The sequence below is a fragment of the Cryptotermes secundus genome, unplaced genomic scaffold, assembly GCF_002891405.2.
Source record: "Cryptotermes secundus unplaced genomic scaffold, Csec_1.0 scaffold613, whole genome shotgun sequence".
NCBI lineage: Eukaryota > Metazoa > Arthropoda > Insecta > Blattodea > Kalotermitidae > Cryptotermes > Cryptotermes secundus.
The window spans coordinates 11,285-35,587 of NW_019731226.1; the positions used below are offsets into that span (position 1 = coordinate 11,285).

Consider the following 24,303-nt stretch of genomic DNA (forward strand, 5'->3'; position numbering starts at 1 on the left):
TACCGTGTTCACAAGAGCCCTCCACTGGTCCCTATCCTGAGCCACATCTATCCAATCCATATCATCCCATCCTATTTCTCGAAGATCCATTCTAATATTGTCCACCCACCTATGCCCTGGTCTTCCCAGTGGTCTCTTTCCTTCTGGCTTTCCCACTAATATCCTATACGCATTACTCGTCTCCCCCATTCGTGCTACATGACCTGCCCACCTCGTCCTCCTTGACTTGATCATTCTAATTATTCTTGGAGAAAAGTACAAGTTATGAAGTTCCTCATTATGCAGTTTTCTCCAACCTCCTGTCACTTCATCTCTCTTTGGTCCAAATATTCTCCTCAACACCCTGTTCTCAAACACCCTCAGTCTATGTTCCTCCCTTAATGTCAGAGACCAAGTTTCACACCCATATAGAACCTCTATATACTCTTAGCGCTTGATAATTAAATAAACCAAGAATAATTCAAGTATTGCTTAAAATAGCAAAGTTACAGGTAGCTGTCCTGCTGGAAAAATGTCAATCATTGGAAGTAACTTTTCAACTTAATGTGAAAATATGAGAAGAGATTTTTTTAAATTTTGATGAACCTCAGTCTGCTTCTTGTTTAGAACTAACTGACTGACAGGCACTGTGGATGATACAGTCCAATAACAAGAAGCTCAGTGCCTCTTAATATCTTTACATATCACAAAGTACTGAGTTATGTTATTGTTGTTGTATTCATCATCGTTTATGCTATTGACATAAATAGTGCCACGTATCCTGGTTATGTGGCTAATAATTAATGGGTTCTGGAATAGGTGACTCGGTTTATTGGATGTTCACAAGTCGTAACTACAAATAATTATAACACTTCAAAAGATTACTGGAACAATAACACATAAAGAAAAGTCTTCAACACTTCACAACACATGGATGCTCCTTGTATAAATTGGGTGATTTAAGTCTGCACAAAGCCAAGTCCAATTCCTTAAGTCCATAATTTAGTAATTCTGCAAATCTGTAATCCCATAATTAATTAATTCCATAATTAAATGATTCATCTGGCAAGCTCTATTGTTATAATACTTCAGCAAACCTTGTATAAGTCACCTCTTTCAACACTACTCTTACTGCGTTCTTAGCTGTTACTGTGCTTTGAACGGTTTGTTTTCATGGATACTGGCTTTCAGTCAGTTAAAGTTACACTGTGTGTATCAAAACTCTAGTAACTCAAGTTCTATAGTTGACTGTGTTACCTAGGAAATGTGCTTATTGATCCACTGCCTACCTGCAATATGTTAAAACAGTATTTCATACAGAATTTGTAGGTATGTTTGTGACCTATCTCCTTACCATATTTCACATTCCTAGTTCCAGTGAATCAATAAATATTGCCACAAAGAATGAAAGTTGAATAGGACCCATGGATTTAATACAGACACCGTTTCTTTATTCTGTAAGCGAATTACATCAACAGGGGCTTCATATTTTGTCAAGCTCCATTACCATATGTCATTTCAAAGCCCCATATTACATGATGCTAGTGTTGTTCCCATTTCACATGTTCTTATATCACCCATCTTGTTATTAATGACTCCAGAAAATTACAAATTGTGACTTTCTTGTAAGCATACTTTGTTTCCTTCAGAAAGCAATTTAGATTAAAAAGTTTGTGCCTACATTCTACAATTCTTCCTTCATCTGATATCATGTCCATAAAAAATGTTCCTGAATGTAAACTCTTTATACCTGCAATTTTTTGTAGAATGAATCATATATCTGTCCAAAAATTTATGTTGTGTACAATTTCATACGTATTTTATACAAGTTCCCAATCTGAACCCACCTGAAATTGTCCTTATGCAACCCATTTCCATGTAACAATGAGATGAATATTCACTGCTCATTGCAGAAGGAATTTTGTTTTCAACGAGATGAAAGAAACTGGTCCATTTGATGAAAATGCAATCAGTTAGGTGACTATGGCAGAAACAGGGTAAGCATTGTGCTGAAACATGCAATGTATAAGTAATACCACAAACACTCAGACCACAAGGGTCTCAGAGTGAAATTGTACAGGTGGCCTTACAGTTTCATATGTTTCAAATGTTACAGGAAACAATTCGAATAATAAAAAAAAAATATGTCTGAAAATTTGTTTCAGTTTTTGTTAAGTGTAGATGTTCTGATGATACAACCATCTTCAATTAATTTATTTTTCCATCTTTGCTGATTCTAATCATATATAGGATCCACAGTAGCAGAGATAAAACCATTATTTTTGCTTCTGTATGCCACTTATGGCTCAGTTCCATAATCTCTTTGCACATGCCTATTAAGGTTTAAGAGAGCACATTATCATGTAGCTTCATGCATAATTAGATAATATGCAGGAACACTACATGGTGCCAAACAATAAGCATCAATCTGACTCAAACAGCAACATAAATTGGGGTGATCTGTACCACATGAATTATGCATTATGATCCGCAATTCACTATAATCACATTATGTGGTAGGGGTGTACAGTCATGATCAAGGAAACTTCATCCATCAGTAAAAAATTAGTATAGATTTGCTTACATCAATATATCACGTGAACTTAGTGCAGTTTCTAGGACCAGGACTGTACTATTCAGTGCTTTAAAATTTCTCATCAAGGACAAGATTTAACCCCATCTTGAAGCCAAGGAATACAGGGACCGGAGAAGTTCTACAGCTCTTGTGTCAGATTGTGGCAGTGAGGCACCTTCTTCAGGCTGTGAAATTTCCTCCACTGATGATGTCGTGCTGGGTACTGTCCGAGGTCTCTCACTTATGACTCTGACTCTCACTAATCTCCTGCCTTTACTGTGAACTGTTGTTGTTGTTATCGGATGCACTTGAGGAGTTGCAACCTGAGGATTCTTCCTCCCACGAGTTCGGAACTTTGTTGCAGGAACGTCAGTTGTGATCAGATGCTTGTTCTCGAAGTTAGGCTGTGTAATCATGGAATTCTGAGAGGATGTTTCAAGGATCGAACTTGGATGTGACTTACATCCAGACACAGTGGTTGCAGTATCTCTCTCACTGGATTTTTCTGACAAAAATTCCATACTTTCTTTCAGTAAAGTTGATACTGAGTCTTGCTGTGCCTCTGACAGTCTGTGATCAACTGGCATTCTTAGAAGTGCGTTTATGAGCTGCAACCGAGTTTCTTGTGGTGCATTTTCCCTAAAGCTACTCACTAATAACAGAACCAAACGTTGAACTGTTGAATTGGTTACAGCCTGTTTCATTGCATTGATCAGAGAAAGGGTATTAGATTCATTCAGATTACCATACATGGACCCCTCTTCAGCTGTGGTAGAATTGGCAAAGAATAAAATTTTTTGCAAGTTTTCTAAGGCTTGTAACTGATCTGTGGTTCCATCATCAACGTTTAAATCTGTCTCTAAACTTGTTCTGGACATAGATGTGAGGGATCTGTTAGATGAGAATATATTTGCGAATGTTGATACATTGGGAGAAGTGGATGAATTTGAACTCTCTGCAGAAGGGATCATGGTTCTTATTCTGACTGACTGCCAAGAATTTGATGCATTGTTCAGCTCTGTTGGCAAGAACTCCTTTTTTAATGATTTCTGTTTCTCAGAAAACTTTGCTCCTCTAGATAATGCATTATTGTCTGGAGAAAAAGTTACTGAATCTCTACTGGCTAGCAAAGTAAGTGTTGACATGGATGTGTTTGGCACAAAAAGGGAATCATCTTTGAGAAATTCTACATTGATTCTTCCATTATAAGGAGGCGGTGTTATTGTGGTATTTTTAGCTCTCCTTGAAGGGGAGGCCCCTCTTGATCGAGGAATGGAAGAAGAAATGGGCACTCGCATTGAACTCTGTACAGGTTGTAAGTTCACATTAGAAACATCTTGCTCAGACTGCTGTATTTCTTGCTTCCATGAAGCAATGGTAGTCTCAGCTGGGAATGATGTTTCTGTAAAAGGTGCAGGCACAGATTGTCTTGATGACAGTGGCATTTCTGATGCTTCTCTTAATGTTTCATTCTTTATCAGTCCTTGTCCCAGCATATGTGGCTCTTGATAACTTCTTGAACGTTGTTGAATAGGGAAAAAACCATTCTTCATGGCCATGTTGTGTGTAGTCATGGTGGGTTTTGATTCCATTGTTGATGAATATGTTTGTGTACTGGATGTTGGCTCATTTCTGAATGGAGTATCTTTAAGAGGTGTTTTTATTGATATTCCTTCTGAATTTTTATTAGATATTGAGGCATTTCCAGGTATGTAACTACTTGTTGAAGAACTAATCAAAGCTTCTACCCTGTTTTTCCTAGATTTTGTTTCTCGGATTAAGGAAGCTGAAGATGGAGGCTGTGGTTTTATCTTCTCTGAATAAAATGTTACATGTGAAATATCTAATGGTTGTACTTCTTCCTTGGGATTTGGATCATCACTTGAGTTCTCATGAGAATCTGTACTCTCAGCTTCAAATCCCAATTGAGAATGTCTGTTTTCCTGTGCTGATCGAGACTTTGTTGAAATTCCACCATTGTTAGATGTGCCATGAGTGTCAGGCAGAATAGGTGTTGGATCTTCACCATCCCCAACAGTAACAGTAGGTTTCAAAATGTCAGAGACTGAAGATGATCTGTGTGGAGTTCTAAACCCTGATTTTGTGGAGGAAGCAGGTATTTGTGTTGTTGTAACAGATGATATTATTTTCTGCACAGTGGTTGATGATGTTCTTCCTTCAATATCCGATTCACTCAATTCACGATTTATTGTTAAAGCATCAACTATATTTCCCATAGAGCTCCAGGTTCGTTCAAGATTTAGAGCATCTGAAGGCTGACTAGCTCGCAATGGTGTGAAAGTAGTTGTACTAGATCCAAGTACAGTTTGTTTTGAATGTGGCATTAAATTTTGAGGCTGGATATGTTCTTTCTGAATGTTTTCAACTGAAGTCTGGGAAATACCACCAACTGCTAAATTATTCAGTTCTTGTGGTACAAAAGTATTCCAGATATTTCCAATTTTAGCATGAACTTCCATTGTTGAAGCTGTTTCAACGCTTTGTGTTGCTGAAATAGGCTTTTCTGTGGATCTTACATGATACTTAATTTCAGGAACCACAGTATATTCATTTGAAGCCTCTTTAGCGGTTCCTTTCGAGTTATTTTGGAAACCTCCATAACGGGGCCGGCTTGCATCATTAACTCCCCCAGCTGTTGGGGCAAACTTCACTTCTCCTACCTGTGGACCATATCCAGGCCCACGATACTGCTTAGTCCCAGGTGGCAAAGTGTAATCCTCTCCAAGTTCTTCAGCTGCCTGTGGATTTTCTGACACTTCTGAAGAGACAGTAACAGTGTTTGCTGGATTTTGTTGGTTGGGAAATATATAATATGTAGACTGTGCATTCTGAAGACCTTCCTCTGGTGGTTTAAGGTCAGCAATTTCTAATGCTTCAGTGAAAGGTGACTTTGATATAGTTTGTGTTACCCCGTTATTCTGAGATGTTACCACTGCAGCAGCGTTTCCAAAAGATGTTGAGATTAAATCTTTCAATTTTTCTGTACTAACATATTTTGAATATGGAGGCATTAAAGTTGTTGTTTTTGACTTCCTTCTAGAAACTTTGGAAACATCAGAAAAGTCTAACACTTCTTCGTCCTCCTGGGTAACTGAAGAGTATTCAGTACTTGATGTTGTCAGGGGTACAGAAGGGCTATGACTCACTGATCCTATTGTGGTACTCTGAAGTTGGTTGACCTCAAACGGTTTTACATCATCTATGGAAATAGATGAAGGATCCTTGGGTCTAATCTGAGTAAGAACTTTCTTGAACTCCTCTGGATCTTCCAAATAGGCAGAGAGGGCATGACTGAAAATCTGAGCCAATTCTCGTAAGTCTCTTGAGTCAGTACCCTGCAGCAAGTCTTCAGTATCTGAATGTGACACCTCTCTTTGAGAGGAAGCATCTGTTTTTTCACTTGATGTTTTCAATTCCATTTCAGATATTTCAGCCAGCTTGTCTAAAAGCTCGTTTCTAAGTTCATTGTGTGAAGAATGGGTCGTTTTCCAATATTTGATATCAGATTTCTCTGTTGTCATTGCCATAGATCTCACTTGTTCCTGTACTGCTGAGCTCTGATCTCCATTAGTATTAGGAAATAACTCAGAATATGAATCCCTTGTTGACTTTGTTAAAAAACTTGGAGCTACTACAGAAGTGTCTGTTTCATTTCCTTCTATTGCTGAACTATACTGAATGGTGAATGATGTTACAGGTACACTTTCAGTTGTAGGCTCTTCCCCCTTTCCTTTGTGCTTTTTAAAATTAAAACCAGTTAAGGTTTGAATTGTAGTCTCCTCGTTTCTGCCTTGTGTGGCAAAATAAACTGCAAGTGAATGAAGAGTTGATGGTCCTGATGATGCTGGAATTGTAAGGCCATCCCTCATTCTGTACTGTGGAGAAGAAGTTGGTTTTTCCTTCAGTGCAAATGATAAAGGAATGTCTGGACCAACAGTTGGTTCTGTAACCAAGATTCCCATCTCCAAAGATGTATTTAAGAATGGTGTGGTATTTTTAACAGACTCAGTCATTGTCTTTTGCTTCTTTGATAAAAGACGTTGCCTTAGATTTGTCACAGGGCTAGGTTCACTTGTTGTTTGGTGTCGTACTTTAATATACACTGTTGAATTTTTGGTGGGTTCAGAACTAATTCTTACTGTTGCAGCTGAGGGTTCAGTTGATACCATGATGTTCTGTGTAAAGTTTGTTTCCTCTGATAGTCTGTGTGAACCAGTATTCAGAAGTCTACCATTTGTTATTGCCTGAAAGCTTGTGGAAGCTTCTTGGTTTGCTGTGTCAGTCTTATGTTGCTGCCTGCCTGGTCCCACTGCAGAAGCAGTTACTGGTATGGAGGAACCACTGTTAAATTGAATCAATGATTCAAAGGGTGGCTGCACTCTTCTTGATAAAGTCACAGGACTTACAGGTGTTGTATGTTCAGTATACAGGGACTTTGACCTTGTTCTAAATGTTGATGAATTTTGAGGTTCATCATCACTTTTCATTTTATTTCTGTCATATGGGTTTGAAGAAGTCATTGTTAACTCAGGTGAGTGCAACTTTCTGGGAAAAGTAACATGGAGAGTGGTGGGTGGAATGGGTGTAGTTAATTTAGGGGGTGTGACATCAGGAACTGGTGTCAGGGAAACAAGTTTTTTTCGTGGTCTTACTCTTCTGGAAGATGTAACCAGTGATGGTGAAAGTGATAGGGTAGTGGACATTTCAGGGTTGATAGATGACAAACTGTTTTCATCTGTGGCACCACTTCTTTTCTCCAATTCCTCAACTGTGTAAGTTTTCAAAACAGGAGGTTCTGATGTGCCTCGGTGAATAATTTCAATAAATATTGGCTCCAGTTTCTTGGCTACAGATTCTTCAGTTGTAAAAGAGACTTTAGTTGGTGCACTTGTTGATGAGATTGGTGCACTTTTTGGCCAAGATCTCATTGGTTGTCTTATGCCAGTGGCATCATTTCTAGTTAATTCTTTGGGAGGCCCAGTTGATTCACCATAATGTGTGTTGGATATTACTGTGTGTGGTTTGGATGTACTCTTAATATTAAGCACTTCTTCTCCAGCTGGTTTCTGGGTACTATTCGCCATATTCTGTACAGGAGTCAGGGCTGTTGTAGAAGTTCGGAATCTATGTGTCTTTCCAGTGGACAAACTTTGAGATGGACCAGTAGAGGTGACATCACCAGCATATTCCCTAGTTGACAAATCTGTGGTTGCTTTAGATATGTCTAGAAGGTGCAGTGATTCAGTAGGTTGAACATAATCTTGTATTTCTGAATTTTCATATCCACCATGCCAATCTTCATTCTTAAACTGAATATCAGTTGGTGGTTTAGAAAGTCCCAGATCTTTGATGAGATCTATTTTAGCAGATTCATCTTTAAAGTCATCTCCAAAGACAGAGGTATCTCTATTACTATGTTTCACTAATGATTCTGTAAATACAATGTCATCATTTATATCGCTTTTTGTCGAATTGTCATGGAGGTGAAATAAATCTTCATTTTTGTACTGCCCCTCATTTTGTGGTTCTTGAAACCCATCACTGTCATCAAAAACATGTCCTTCCGTGATTGATTCTGAAGAAGATTGATTGTTTGACAGATCTGTTATCCCTCTGTCTGTTATCTGAGGTACAACTGACGTCATTTGTGATAAAGTTTTCACTGCAGTAGTTCGTGACCTGTTGAGTTCAACATATGATTTAGATGTCACCTCTTGGACTGCATTCTGTGAAGTTCTCTGTCTATCTGTTGTATGCTGAATCCCATTCAGATGATTTCCTCTGTTGTTAATAAATGATCCTGTCTCTGCTGGTAGTTGACCCTCTATTTCTGAAGTTGGAAAGAATCTGATATGGTTGTAAGTCCTTGTGCCATTACTTCTTTCTTTATTTTGTGAGAGTATCCGTGGTTCTGGACGAAATTGTGGTTCTTGTTGACTTTGTTGCCGTGGCTGTTGGTGATTGTGTGTTATCCTCACCAGTGGTTTATACTGATCTGGTAGGCCCTGTTCAAATTGTCCATTGTGGCTGAACTGGCCAATTCTGTGTCTGCGAGTTGTGATGGTTAGCTGTTGTGGCCTGGGACTAACTTCAAGGGGAGGTTGATTTTCTGAGAACTCTTTGAATTGTGAGATATGTTTCTGTTTGGATGCTATGGGTGCCAGAGGAACATTTTGTGGGAACCGTTCAACTTTGTCAGGTTGGTCATTTTTTTCAAACTGTCTGTTTTGTTGATTTCCCAGATATTGTGGACGTCTTGGGCGAGATTCCAGATATGGTGGATGAAAGGCATGAATTGGCCTCTGTTCTGCCTGCTCCATGCTGCTTCCAGCCTGGAATTCTTCTGATGACCATAGGAATCCAGGATTTGGAGTGGAATTTGGGAGCTGCTTTCTTGGGTTAATCACCTTGCTGTGGACTTGTATTCTTGCATTATGTTGTACTGGCTCTGCACTGTAAGATGTCACACTCGCGCTTGTACCCTCAAAATCTCGAATGATTCCCGGTTTCCGGTTTACATGTTGTCTGGCCCTTGATTTAGACAAAGCATCAGATCTTGCTCTGTAAATTTTCTGGTCATTGGCCAGAAGCTCTGCACTTTCTTCATAGTGTTCTTTTGAGCTGGCACAGTCCACAGTCCACCACCAGTCACAAATCAAATGTGACTGCCTGAAGATGGTTCCATTCGGACACAGGAAAGAGATTTTCCTACCATCAGCACAAATATGGAAAACCTGTATTAAGAAAAGAGAAAAGTATGTAGCACATGCAAAATGAAATAAAAGTACTGGAGTAAGAATGAGTCCCTTGATACCATGGTCCCAAATGACCTTAATATTCCAGCCCATGACGAGGCAGATGATGACAGATGAATATGAAACACTGGTGAAAATAATGACTGGCAGGAGAAATCCAAATTATTTGGAGATAAAACTAGCTCAGTACAGCTCAAGTACCATAGATAAATGAAAGCATTCAGTTCACTGATTCTTGGTAAATGTAATACAATATTTTCAACTACACATAAGTTATACAGTATCAAATAACATGGGAAGATGATTATGATAAGGATTTGGACGGAGATGGTTCTGGCATATTTTGAAAGTATTATCCTGGCAATATCATGCGGAGACTGAATATAACCACAGAAGCCTCAGTCAGTAGAGCAACCAAGATTAAAACCAGAAGCCATTATATAAAAATATCCAGTCTAAAGGTTGTGTGTGTGACTGGCAATCCTGATTTGTACTTCTACAGGATGTATGCTAAATGCAGCCAAGTGCTGCCTCTGCGGGTAAGTCCCAACAGGAAACCAAGACTGTGATACTGTGCTGGATAGTTAGGCCAACTGCATATTTATGGAGCAGAAACAGTAAACATGGAATATTGATGCAAAAGTGATTGGCAGATAAAATGCAAAGTACTAATACTCAGAGAAGAAACTGCCTCAGAGCAATTCTGGTATATAATAGTGTGTACTATGCCAGGTTTAGTTCTTCACTCTTAGACAGACTGACCTGACTGAAGACTATTTTGCTCTCACCATACAAATATTGATGCCTTCCTTAAACTGTACAATGCATAAGCAATCATATCAATCATCTAACATCTTGTAACTATCATTAAATAAATAAATAAATGAAGTGTCACATGTAGTTTAATCCTGGCCATGAGGCGAGCTACTCTGATTTTGTCATTTAGTGGGTTTCAGTCTCAGCCTCAGTCCCAGTCACTGTGCCTAAAAGGTAGTTTCAAATTGTACATAAAATTGAACACAACTGCTTCTTGCTATACCATTATCAGTTCATCATAGAAAATGATTGCCTCATTAGAAGTCATGTAACTTCTATAGTTAAAACTGAATCATTTACATAATTAAGTAATAAACAATCATGAGTCATGAAACTGGCTATTTTTATGGTATTTCTCAGCCTTCTGAGGAGACTGCTGGAGCAGGACCAATTCCTTCCATGATGTGTTGTTGATAAAATCATTTGATGCAACATATATTACACAGTCCACCTTTCAATGCAAAGAGGGCGAAGATATGCTCAGATTCATTAGACCTTACACAAACTTCATAAATACGTGTATGTTCTTTACCACTTTTCATAAATGACCTACCCTGACATTAATTTACAGCATATGGTTGTGAAGCTAGTCACTACATGTACTGCTTATTCTTTCAAAGATAAACGTTACATTTACTGCATATTCTTGCAAAGATAATCAATACATTTACTGTGAATATCAGACATTATTGTTTCTTGTATATTGTTAAGTACTCATACTGTATACCACACTGAACAATCTAGTTTATAGTCTTCTGGTATGTGAAGCTGTGTTGTTCCGTAGATATGTACCAATATTTGTACCTTGAAGACAGAGAAAGCAGAGTGTGCTGAAAAGCTGGTACCTATCCACTAAACTACACAGTGTCATAGTGTCACATTCCAAAAGACTACCATCTTGGTACTCACCACTATGAGAATCTACCTCACCACATTAAAAATGATTCACACAACAATTGTAGATCTTAGTGAGATTCATATATTTTATCCCTCATTAATTTTTGTACAATTAAGCCAGTACTTGAGAACATTACCAAAGTCTGATTCTACATTCATTATGAAGTTGAATTCATACAGCATTTGACCAACATGAACCAAAATTCATATTATACAGTGCATCCACAAAGTCCCTTTGGGACTTTGAAAAACTGTAGCACACAAACACATTGAGCAAGCCATGTGCAGTTTTCGGCAGTTCATAGTGAAACTCTGGAAGTTTTTTACTGACCTCAGTAGACTTCGATGTGGGCTCCCTTGGTAGCATGGAGAATATCCAGAAAATATTCAAGCTCTTGCCAGGTTCTGTGGAGCACGTCCGCTGGAATAGACGAGATCGTATTCTTGATACAGTTCTTCAGGTCATCAAGTCCGTTAACTGGTGTTCGGAACAGACTGCTCTTGACCTAACCCCACAGGAAAAAATCCAGTGGTGTTATGTCTGGTGAATGTGGAGGCCAAGGCATTGGACTACCTTGACCGATCCATCTTCCTGGAAATGTCTTGTCTCCTATGGGGTTCTGTCAAGAGCAGTGTGTTCCGAACACCAGTTAACAGACTTGATGACCTGAAGACCCATATCAGGAATGCAGTCTCGGCTATTCCAGTGGACATGCTCCACAGAACATGGTAAGAGCTCGAATATCGTCTGGACTTTCTCCGTGCTACCAAGGGAGCCCACATCGATGTCTACTGGTCTACTGAGGTCAGTAAAAAACTTCCATAGTTTCACTATAATCTGTCACAAACCGCATGTGGCTAGCTAAATTTATTTGTGCGCCACAATTTTTCAAATCCCTGAAGGGACTTTGTGGACACACTGTACAGCTTTCAGTGTAGATCCCAGTCCAAATCCATTAATTTGTTTCAATACTGAATCAAGAGGACTCCAGACAAAGGATAACAACCTCAGCATTACGCATTCATTTACCTGGCAATCAGTGTCCAGATCAGCATAGTATCCAGAACTCTTCACTTCACGGCAGCTGAAGCCTGTTTTGGGAATGCTGGGCAGCACAGGGAAGTCCAACCCCGGTCTCCCCATCACACCTGTGAAAAGGCAACAGACATCTCCACAGTTCAGAATCTTCCTACAAAACTATGCAGCTACCCAATGGTCAGGAAATATATCACTCTTTATGGAATGCAATGGTTTATTACTATATGTACCCAAAGAGTTTACAACTTAACTAAGTTTTCATGAAGACTGTGGTACCTGACTTGTCACTGAAGGAAGATGGCTTGTTTATGAGTTTACATGTGCAAAAAATACTGAGAAAGAAAACTGGAAGTGTGAAATGAAACAAAAATAACCAAAAGGTTACTGAAAATTTGTGCGAAATGTTGGTTCATTTTACAAAGGAGAACACAAATGCTCTTAACATTAAACGTCAATTAGTTTTCGTTTGGCACTGCTTGGATCTAATGCCCAGACTGAACGTGTTTTCTCAATAAGAAACGCATTATGGTCAGTAGAAAAAACTGACTTAAAATAGAAACAGTGAACGCCTTAACCATTGTGAAGACCCACTTTAAAGATTTCTCTTGTTCAGGGTTCTTTTCCCAAATATCGAAAAAGAAAATATTTCTGAAACAGGTTTACAAATCTGATAAATATTAAAGTGAAATTGAGAAAGCTTTCACAGAGTAAGCCCTGCATTTTATTTTTGTATGAATCTGTTTAAGTGCTGTATTTCTAAAATAATAATCTTGAACTCATTTTGTATGTTTAAATTTCTCAGTGTTTAATATGTGATGTATTATACTAGATTTTTTGCCTTTATTAATTTTTTATCATGTCCCGTTTTTTACCAAGTGCCCCAGTTTTTTGGGGGGATGAAAATGTTTCTTTTTTGAAAGAAAAAGAAATATTATGGGGATTCTGTCTTTTCCCCAACTTAAAACTGATGACAAACTTCCATATATAATGTACTTTATATACACCTATGACAATGAACAATTCCCAAAATAATGTATATATAATATGAACATATTCATATTAAAAACTAATATTTTGTACATAATACTAAGCCATTTAAAACAGTTATGGGGATCTTGTAGGGAAACTGCTCTTTTACTGTCTTGACACATCTGATAGAATGAAGAGATATGCATATAAGATTTTGCATAGAAAACCTAAGGAGGAGAGTTGATTGGGAGGCTTAGGCATGATGAGGTACTTGTAATATTAAAATGGATCTTAAAAACAAGAGACTGAATGTCAGGACTAGATCCAACTGAACCAGGGTAGAATCCAGTGGCAGGCTTTTGTGAAAATGATACTGGGCCTGTAATGCACATATCTGTTAAAAGATGATATGCCCAGTAAATTAATCCGAGAACAGTTTGCTGTAGAGGATATTGAGAGAAATGAACAGATGGAGAATAACAGACTACCTAAGACAGATCTTGGGAAAGAAAATGTCTTGGACGATCTGAAAGTGTTTGCTTGGGTTAGCCGCGAGACTTGGAAGAGGTATTGGCAACCTAACACTTGACAGTCAACAGTGGTGATGATGATGATTATGATGATGACGAATTTTCGGTTTCCTTAACACTCAGGGAATTTCCGCGCCAGTTCAGCAACCAGAAGCTTCTTTAAGATGGACTCTACTCTATGGAGTTATTTATTTTTGCTATATGAGGACCGCAATAATTGAAGCTTTACATGGCCATGAACTGACTGAGGTCATGAAGTGGATTTTACCAGGCACATCACAATGGCACCTGGCCAATGTTTTGAGGTTGAATTGCGTGTAATTCATATAGTCTTTCAGAGTTGGCAGTGAAATGCCCAAAAATCACATTTCCACCATTTTGTCACAGACCGTCCGGCTCAAGCAGTTTACCATAACAACACTAATTCACATTGTACTGACTACCTTGATACTCCTGAAACTCTGCGTTCTGCTCAGCTGATATAAGCCTCTTGACATGCTGCTTCGGTGCCAGTGGCTTCCCTTTCTCTTCTACAGAAGCTATTTCCTCTGACGTCTCTTCAAAACTCATCGCTCCAAACTCCTTAGCCATTTCCGAAAGTCGTTCCTTCAAATTCCGTTTCGTACCCTGCAACGTTAAAAAAGATATTTATTCGCAATAAAAAGATCTAAACATAGGAACAATGTGCACGAATGAGTATATTTCTCAATAAGTTGATATCCGAATAGCCAGACAAGATAACCTCCCATTTTTTGGACCTTTCAGGTTTACTTTCCTCTGTGTGTTCGCAGAAGTCCTCTACTCAACGTTATCCTGGGCCTATTAAATTCAGTTTACCCAAACAAATGCTCTACCTCCAAGAGTAGTTTTAACAACATGCTTTCATCTATGCCTCTATATCCCAAGCGGCCTCTTCCCTTGACGTTTTCTGGCTAAATTTGCATATCGGTTTACTATTTGACACAATTGATACATACGTATCCTTGGTTTAATCATCGCAACACTTTTCTCGTAAATATTTTACAACTCACCCTAAATTTCGTGGACCCTCCAGAAGGAAGACGATTCAGAGAACAGACTAATAATAATAATAATAATAATAATAATAATAATAATAATAATAATAAGTAACATAGGAAAGTCCATGGAAAGGCACTAAGGGCCTTATGAACGGAAGTGTCTCTCTTCTAATTCGAATCCAGCTTCGATATTGATGTTATTTCTTTTACATCACCCCCCTTTGTGGAACCTGTTCCTGTCACATGACCGACGAATCCTCGGAAATGTCTTTCTGGAGGAAGAAACCTCAGACAGTCCCAGAACATATTCATGTAGAGAGTTTCAGTAAGGAAGTGGGTTTCTCTCGGCTTCTCACCCGCAGGACGGACTTCTCGTGAGACAATGGCCCAACAAGACAGAAGAAACGCGGAAACAAAGTTATGAAATTGTGTATAAACATCATTAGCAATAAGGCTGGGAAGGTACAACTTTGTTTGGAGTGTGCGCTTTCAAACGTGTAGCCCGTCCCTCGTCTTGATGATCAGTTCCATACGAGATATCTGAGGTTCTCACGACCGTGAGTACTCGTATATGTGACGCCGCGTAGTATTGCACAATATATAGGTATTAAAGTTTCTACATATCAGATTATACGAAGTACCAACCGGAAAGACAGTAATCTTATCTAAATGCACAGTGCAGATCCGCTTTAAAACGGTTGATATTTGTTTACCCTGGCAAATAAATGTCCTGTCTTCTATGGAACATGAAGGATAATTGCCGTGTTTTCACGAACTCGCCGTTGGACTCCAACTCGAACCATATCAGTTCAGCCAGCATCCTTACATTGTATTTGCCTAAGATCCATTTCAATACTATTCTTTCATGAATGCCTAAGCCTCTGAAGTCTGGCCGTCTGATAAAGTTTGTATACCTGTTATACAGGTGTTGTTTATCGGCACAATTAAGAGCATATCTACTAAACTGCATAGAATTATGAACTCTCCTAACCGCATTTCGTTAAGCATAAAAAATATGGGGGTTAAATGAATATTTGACAACTTCGTTATATTAGCAATGCGAGTTCCTATAGCCACTGTCAAGTCGAAAAGTGGCGCCTCCGTCGGTGTTCCTGTGAACTCTTTGCAACTGAAAAGGAGCAGACGTTACATTACCTTTATATAGAGAGGAGTATAGGCCCATGCGTGAGTTTATTTCGTATTGTAACCGTACGTCCCTCGCTAAAATTATTTAATTAAGGGCATGACGAATTGAGGCACTGTTTCACACCATGAGAGACGCTCCTCCGGCGAGATACCATCCCGGGACCGTGTAGTTGTAATTCAACTATTGTCTTCCTTAGACTTAGGGTGTCACTGTTGTCCCTAACGTCGCCAGTTTGCTCCTAGTATCATAAACCCATGGGCTGACATTGTGCGAGACCGGCCAGGAGGGGTCTTGGGTTCCCTGCTCGTGTGCCTTGAAGACCTAAAAAGGTTTATGATGGGCATCTCGAAAAATACGAATGTAGGACAGATGCCAGGCTCGACCCTTGGCTTTCTCTTGTTATTTTTCTTGGTTTGCTTTATGCCCACTGGGGGACTTTAAAAGAGAGGGCAGTTGTTTACAGGGAGCGGAGGTGGACAGTTGAAAATGGAGACGCAGAACAGGGAAGTGAGTTACATGAGGGTAGCTAGCGAGTGACGTGTATGGTCAGTGAGCTGGGGGCAAATTGGTGTAAAGAGTGACGGAGCGGCTAGCTTGGAGGACTAATGTAAAGATTGATCACTGCACGAAAATTTAAATTAAGACTTCAATACACGGTGTGTTCTGGAGACTCCGTAATTCATGAACCTCGAAGTGTGTTCCACTCCCGTGTGTCCCTGAGATAAGAACTCATCTCGAGCAATAGTCGTGTCAGCTGTGCGTCGGCGGGCGGCTACAGTATGGAACGAAATTTGTTCTCAATGAGCCACTATTGGGAAAACGGGTTAAGTTACACATGGATTTCTTGTAAAGCAGAAGTTACAATGAGCTGGTAATATGAAACCAGGAAGCATATTTTGTGTCCCCTCTCGGAAAATTAAATATCGTTCAGAATCGTCGAGTACGTTTTGAGATCAAAAACATGACGAGAGACAGGACTATGAATTCTTTTTATGTGGTAAACGCAAAGAACCGAAAGGCTATTTGTGCAATTAACAGTCACTCACCATTTCGGAGGGGGGGGGGATCCCTTGTCTTTCAGAAATACTAGTGACAATCTTTCTTTTTGTTACGTCTTAGAGCTCCTGACCATGCAAACTAATCTTGATACTCACAGCTGATTTAAGAGACCTTCCCAAGGCCTTGCTAATGTCCTGCTGAGTTCACTGCGCCTAAAGAGCAACCCTGCTTAATTACGTCTACTGCCCTCGGACACAAAAATACATTCGGTTCTCTAAATTCAAAATGAAAGCTCATGTAACTGACCATGCCAGCAACAAATCAGAATTATGGCCAAATTAATAAAGGATTGACCGAGCAGGCTGGTGTAGCTGTAACTAGACCCGTATTCGGGAGGTCCTAGGTTCGAATCACTGCCTCAACACCGACTGTCATGTCTGAGGTTCATTGTGGCTCTCCTTAATCCCTCGAGGAAAGCGCAGGAACAGTGCTCCTATCAGACGGCAGGCGCTTCCTTCCAAATCCCTTTCAATTTATTATTCACCAAACATTCTGTCGTTCATCTCTACAGAGTCTGAGATAGTGAGAGTGTCGGGAAATGGATAACAAAAGATAACAGAAGTTGGAGAAATGTTTACTATCACTCAGTTCAGAATATTGCATCTTCCTTCAAAGACCTGTAGTTGCGAACTGTTCCGTTAATGTGGTGTGAACTTATCTGCCACTCGTAGAGAGGGCGACTCAGAACCAAGTTCTGAGACGAGCGTTTCGACCGAATAAAGAGTAAGTTGTATGGTGATGAAGAAGTTATCAGCCTATATCAGGAGGAGCTTCAAAATTTCCGCTATAATACAATAATTTCAGCGGACATGACGTTTTCTCCAACGAGGAATTTGATCACAATGGGTTGTTCCACCATCCGCGGTACCTTCTGTTTGCTCATCACTCTAGCAACTCCCAGACAGGACTGAACAGGTTCTAACACGAGCAGGAGGGAGGGTGAAGGTTGTGGCTTCACTCTCTCAAGGTCGCACAGCTGCTGCCCAGTGCGGCTTGTTTATACACCAATCAGTCCCGCTCATATTTGAACCACCTTGTATATCAGATCTGGAGTTTTCAGGCTGTGAATGTTAACATCGCGGTTTTCTGGGATGTGACGCCATGTACTCTGTTATATATGTGTCATTGTTACCACAACATTGAGGGCAGAAAATGGGGGCAACAGGTTTCTCCCAAACATCGACATTATCTATCAGACTACACGAATCTCATCCCGGAAGGGAATGATGTGATTTCCTCTCTTCATGCACGGCTTTGTAAGTTTCTAAACCCCTTTTAATATTAACCTCCAATATACATTTAGCTCTCCTAAGCCATCTCTTCTTTTCAGCGTTTCCATCTAAACTTGTGTTCAAATATCTTACTGCACCCATGCGTGCTACATGTCGCTCCGTCTCATCCGCTTTGAATTAGTCACCCAAACAATATCACGTGGAAAGTGAAAAGTATGAAGCTCTAGCTTTCACTGGCATTTTCCCTTGATTTGTCTAAATATCATTCTTGGCTAATATAAAATCGTTAACTTCTTTCAAGTTCAGGTGTTTCAAAAGTGACTACTGCTACAGAGAACACTGTCATGACGGGCAGTGATAATTTCCCGGTCATATTCTGATTCGACAAGAAAGATACAGTTCCGCGTTTCTGTAGTTGTAGTGGTGATCTCGATGCTGAGATAGGGTCTAATTCTCAAACTGATTGCCATGAACATGAAATCGACCATTATTTGTAGGCTGTTATGAGTCGCAACAAAACAAGTCTGTTATACAGCGAGATTTTCTTTTTGGAGCGCGACCCAGGCGGAATTGTGGCACGCTCCTGGCTCACGGCTGCGTTGTGTAGAAAACTCGCTGTATAATGAGAAAGAACACAAGTCTTTGTCACGTGTACATTTGTGCCGCAGCGATTCCTTATCTGACGGGCTTCGTGTCTTGCCCATATCTAGAGAATCACGACCGGACTGACGACAAGACCGAGTGCTGATGGCAGAACTTCCGGTTCCAGCTTGTGATGTTCAAGAAGGTAGAAAGGGTAAAACTGTCCTTGCGGTTAATTAAGTGCCACGACATGAAGATGTAAGGGGAAGTGATTAGTAAATGGAGGTAAGTGGTCAGCTTCGCGCCCCAGCCGCTTTACTCCCGGGATAGGAGAATGAGTGGACCCCATTGACAGTCTGGACACTGTGGAACAGCCATGGGATCCATGAAGATCTACAAATAAACACAGTGTTCAGTGAAATAAAAAGTTGAATGCCAAATGCTTAAGAAAATTAGAAAACCACACTAATGCACTAGCAGTGAAACTACTAGACAGTAGCGAAACTACACATGGACTGAAAGATACACCGTCCTAATTCTACCAGACAGACCTGAGTAAAACCGCAATTTTCTTTCACTACCTCTACAGCCCCCTGTGGCCCTTGACTCTGATTTTCAAGTTTCAGAATCATTTTACAGACGGTAGGACTCCTTGGACGAGCGATCAGCCCGTCGCGAAACCCCGATACAAGAATTAAAATAATTCTTATGTGAACAAAATAAAAACGGGTATATGATTTACGCCACTGGACATAATTCATTCACGAGCCAGTACTTATTGAACATATATATTTATTGTAGATTCTGCAGATTATGTATAATACATGAGTGAGAAAAATCTTATCACACTGGACTCTTCTCCAGAGCTCCCAGGCCGATCTGGGGCCTACACAGCCTCCTATTCAATGGGCACCAGGGATTGTTTCCACAGTGGTAAAGGATGAGGAGCGTGAAGCTGACCACTCACCTCCATCAAGTTCCATCAAGAAAAATGGAGATATACATGTACACCCCTTAAAAGTAATGTTATTTTCACAGCATACTGTAAATTTAATACAAAGTTACCAACAAATGTAACTAATTTTCTAATAAAAATTATCACAATGGCCAGCATGTTTCGACCATTTATGGCCATTTCCAGAGGCGTCCAGATAGTTATATGTAGGAACTTAAATAATTATTACTTCTTACGTTTACAAACTTTTTTAATATTACACAAGAGGAAGAAAGTATTCATAAACTATTGTATTATTAATAACCAGCTATAGTGTCCGTTCTTAGCTCAGGGATTTTCTTAAAGTAAACTGTATTAAAATGATGTGACTGTTTACTTCTGACATTATATATTGTAACGTGGATAGCCAGAGTGTTGCTAGGTAACGGACCAGTAAACACACGCGATACACGATCGCAACAATGGAACAACGAGTTTATGCAGCCCGCTTCCAAGCAACGGCTCACTAAACAGTCTTCCGCGCAGACTCAATGACGTCACACTGCAACAGTACTATCACGTGACTTGTTTTCTGTGTTGTCCGTGGGGCGCCTATAAACGAATATCTCTTTAAGGTTAAGACTTAGACACCCGTGTGGAAACGGGGTCGAATACCTCCACCGTTACCCTGCGAGTCGTAAGAGGCGACAAAAAGGGAAGTCTCAAATCTGAGACAGTAAAATATTGTCGCGAGTACGAAAGGACTCGGACCCGAGAAAGACTGCGCTGCCAAAAGCCAGGAGCATATACAAAAGACAGCACCGTCCTCTCGTCAGAGAGGGTGCCCCACAGAAACAAGGCCGTAGCTGCCAAACAGTAACGAATATCTGGTCATGAGCCCCATATGAGGCTCGGAACCAAGGCTTATTGACTGGCCGTCAGTAGTAATGTGATTTTGACTTTGACATTGGTTAAGGCAATGTGGAGAGTCCAGGAGAGCTCAGGGCAATTGAGAGATTAGTGGAGAGTGCTTACAAGAGAAGTGAATAGAAGACCTGACGTGTGTGTTATAATTGCAGTAATCTTGAAAGTGTTAAAATTAATTGTAGTTACAACTGGTGAAGATCCAGTAAACCGATTCACCAATGCAAATCCGCGTCGTAGTCCCCTAAGTACGTGACAATATCTTTCATGAATTCATGTAGGCTAAACAATACAGGTATCAGGTTCGATGCCGGCCGCAGTTAGCAGAGCTTCTGACCAATTTGGAATTGTGCATAGGGACCTTATTAAAGAGAAAGAAGTTTAAATGTGTATCTGTTTCAGCACAGAAGATGAGAAGTTACCTGCAAGGGGTCTGGAGCATCTGCGTCACTGAACCCCAGTCAATCCAACTTTCATTAAATTAATCGTCTCCAATCACGTGTAACAAACTCCTCAAACAATTACTTACCACTAACTTCACTTTCGAAAAATTGAAGTATATGCCATCATATACACATGTTATTTACCACCGTGAAGTCATTTTGTTATAATTATTGTAAATATGAAATACGAATATATCGTTGTATGCATTTAACCTGTATGGCTGGCTAAGGGAAAATAACGGCAGATAAAATTCGCTTTGTGCATATATACGAAGGAGAATCAGTAAATAGGCCACAAATTGATATAAAACGAAAACATGTGATATTCGAACCTGAAAAGGGAACATGTATTTCTCGACATATCCTCCACCAACACTGATACATTTGTCCCATCGCTTTACCAGTGCTTCGAAACCCACAGCATAGAAGTTTTTGGTTGTCTCAGACACTTCCGCACCCGGCCGGCCATCATCTGCGACTTTCGCATGTCCTTGAGAATCCTGTGAATCGCTTTAAGCGGCAAACACTTCCCACCGTAAGCAAGAAACATTTCTTTATAAATATCCTTTGTATTGAGACCTTCTGCCCACAGAAAAAACGCACAAGAGAAAGCTGTTCCTCTGTTGTACACCACTCAAGCACGGTGACCAATTTGACTACTGGAACCGACCTCTGAACATGTGCATACGCGTCTGCTACCTGGGCTGTGCTGCTACCTAGTGTTGCACACAGAAAATATATTATGTCCGTTACAGCTCTTTTACTTCTATTTGTGGCCTATTTACTGACTCTCGCTAGTATATTCAGAAACCTGGCTTAACACGTAACGTTCCCGATTTGCATTCTGAATATTCCCGGTTTGAATCTCGGCCAAGACACGTGCTCTTTTTACTGACTGTTTTGGTCTTCCTCAGTCCCTCCAGGCATATATTAGCAGTAAGTAAAGGTATCCTCGTAACAGGCCGTGGAGGCCCATGGGTTTGTGATATGTCAAGGTTCCCACATTTTCTCTAGACAATCGGCTCACAGATGGCGGTGAGGTCGTCAGCCTTACGCACCGGACGCCCTTTACCCCCATAAGTTTTCGTGGTACTCATTTCTGTTAGAGGCTGAGTCGACCCCAGGGCCATACTGCAGCTGAAAGGATTAGACCAATTGAAAAATCCAGTAACATCATCAGGAATGGAAACCGCGACCTACAGGCTTGTAGCATAGTGCCTCAACCAACTGCGCTAGGGCACGCCCCCGTGTGAAACATTACCACTAAGCCGAAGAGGAAACCGAAAGTTGAGAATAAATAACCGAGAAGAATAATTCGACATAAAGATAAGCAAATGCCAGACACGGTAGCCGAGCGGTCTGAGGCATCTACTGTTTTCGTTCTCTTTGAGGCCGGGATCGTGGGTTAGAATCCCACTCAAGGCATAAATGTTTGGTGTGTGTATGTGTTTATTCTGTTTGCGTTGTCCTGTGTTTAGGTAGAGGCCTTGTGACGAGGTGATCACACGCCCGTAAAATGATAATGAAACTGAGAAATCAGCCCTGTGCTCCAAAGTTGGAGTAAGAGGAGAGAAAGAATATGAGCAAATGTTGCCAGGATAAGTGGTACTTTCATAAACGTGCTGCTAGAATCACTAACTCATGGAGAATGAACTAGCAGGACATGCAAGTCTGATGCGTGAAATTACAATTTCAAAACCAAGTTGGTCAGATGTCCTCCAAGGAAGAGACCACTGTGGATAAGCATAAGAAGATGTGAGGACAATACACACATTTAAATTGTAAATCAGAGTAATGAAGTGTGAAGGTGTGATAAGAAATTATTTTAGGACAGGGTCAAATGGCAGGCTTTTGTGAAGTTCACATTCTGGGCTTTCCATTGCTCCGAGCTCCTATGGAGATCGAAAAATGGAAATATTCTCAGTGGAAGCGAGAGTTGCTGGCGATAAGTATTTCTGGCCATATTTCTGCTAAAGAAAATTCCTGCTTCTAATGGAATTGAAAGGTACATTAGAGTGTTCAAAATTTTGCCGTGACATAAATCAGCTGTATTCCGTGCTCATCTTATGAGTCTATTCCTCTAAGATCTATTGTAATATTATCCTCACATTTGGACCTATATTCCCCATATCTTCTTTAGAACTTTCAACAGAAGTGCTGAATGCATTTCTCATCTCTGCATGCATGCTACATACTCCCCTGTTTCATCCTCTTAGCTTAATCATTCCAACAACTCCTGGAAAATAGAGACGGTTCGTTAAATTTTTCGTTATGTCATTTTCGTAATTCTGTTTCTATTTCATATTCCTTAGGTCAAAATTCTGTCACTTGTATTAGTGACTAAGACGCGGGTCTGGATTGGCAATGGATTTATTGGATGACTAGTAGTCGTAACTATTAAGAACTATAGTACTCCGAATTATTACTGGCACAGTAACACTTCAAGTAAAGTCTTCAAGACGTCAATTCTAATCTTCGTTCGTTGCCTCCGGTACTCTGCTATTGGACTCTGTCCGTCATCCGTTATCTTCCTTACACTTATAATCTACTCGAGAGTCTTCAGGTCCGATGCTTCTGATTGATTTCAGTTTCCTGATTCATACACACAGATTGGGCCACGACTGCTTCATCATACAGAGTTTCCGATTATTCAATTTCATCCTACCCCTCACGTTATATAGCTCGACCTATTGACAGCTTCCTTAAACTAAGTCCCTTGTACTGCGGCCACTTCTACCCTAGTGTACCAGCCCCAGATGACAGGTGAGGGTGATTGTGGAGCAATTGGTGGAATGAAGATTGGCAAGGGGAAACCGAAGTACTCGGAGAAAACCTTCCCCAGTGCCACCTTGTCCACCACAAATCCCACTTGACCAGACCTGGGCTCGAACCCGGGCCGCCGAGGTGGGAAGCCAGCGCCTAACCGCTTGAGCTATGGCGCGGCCTGGAGACAACTTAGTGAAGGATGAGAATGGTGATCTGCCTGCAGATTCCCACAACATTTTGAATAGGTGGAGGAACTACTTCTCTCAGTTATTGAATGCACATAGGATCAGTGATGTTAGGCCGACAGAAATCCATATAGCTGAGCCGTTAGTACCTGATCCTAGCCCTTATGAGTTTCAAAGTGCTATTGAAAAATTGAAAAGGTATAAATCGACAAGTAGTGATCAAATTCTGGCACAACTTATTCAAGCAGGAGACAAAATATTACGTTCTAAAAGCCATAACCTAATTACTTCTATTTGCCATAAGGAAAAATTGCCTGATCAGTGGAAGGAGTCTATTATTGTACCAGTTCACAAGAAGGGTGATAAAACTGACTGTAGTAATTATCGGGGGATATCACTGCTATCAACTTCATACAGAATTTATTCCAATA

At 40.2% G+C, this 24,303-nt stretch overlaps 1 protein-coding gene across 1 annotated transcript in view; it reads right to left on the bottom strand.

Moving 5' to 3' along the window:
• Positions 1–344: 344 nt before the first annotated feature.
• Positions 345–24,303, bottom strand: part of LOC117282479 (mucin-5AC-like) — a 34,651-nt gene continuing 10,692 nt past the window's right edge. Inside the window, exons 2-4 of the mRNA XM_033752329.1 lie at positions 14,025–14,208; positions 12,074–12,192; positions 345–9,309 (exon numbers count right to left, since the gene is read on the bottom strand). Of these exons, the coding sequence (XP_033608220.1) occupies positions 2,650–9,309; positions 12,074–12,192; positions 14,025–14,172 (6,927 nt within the window). The 5' untranslated portion in view covers positions 14,173–14,208 and the 3' untranslated portion in view covers positions 345–2,649. The remainder of the gene's footprint in view (positions 9,310–12,073; positions 12,193–14,024; positions 14,209–24,303) is intronic.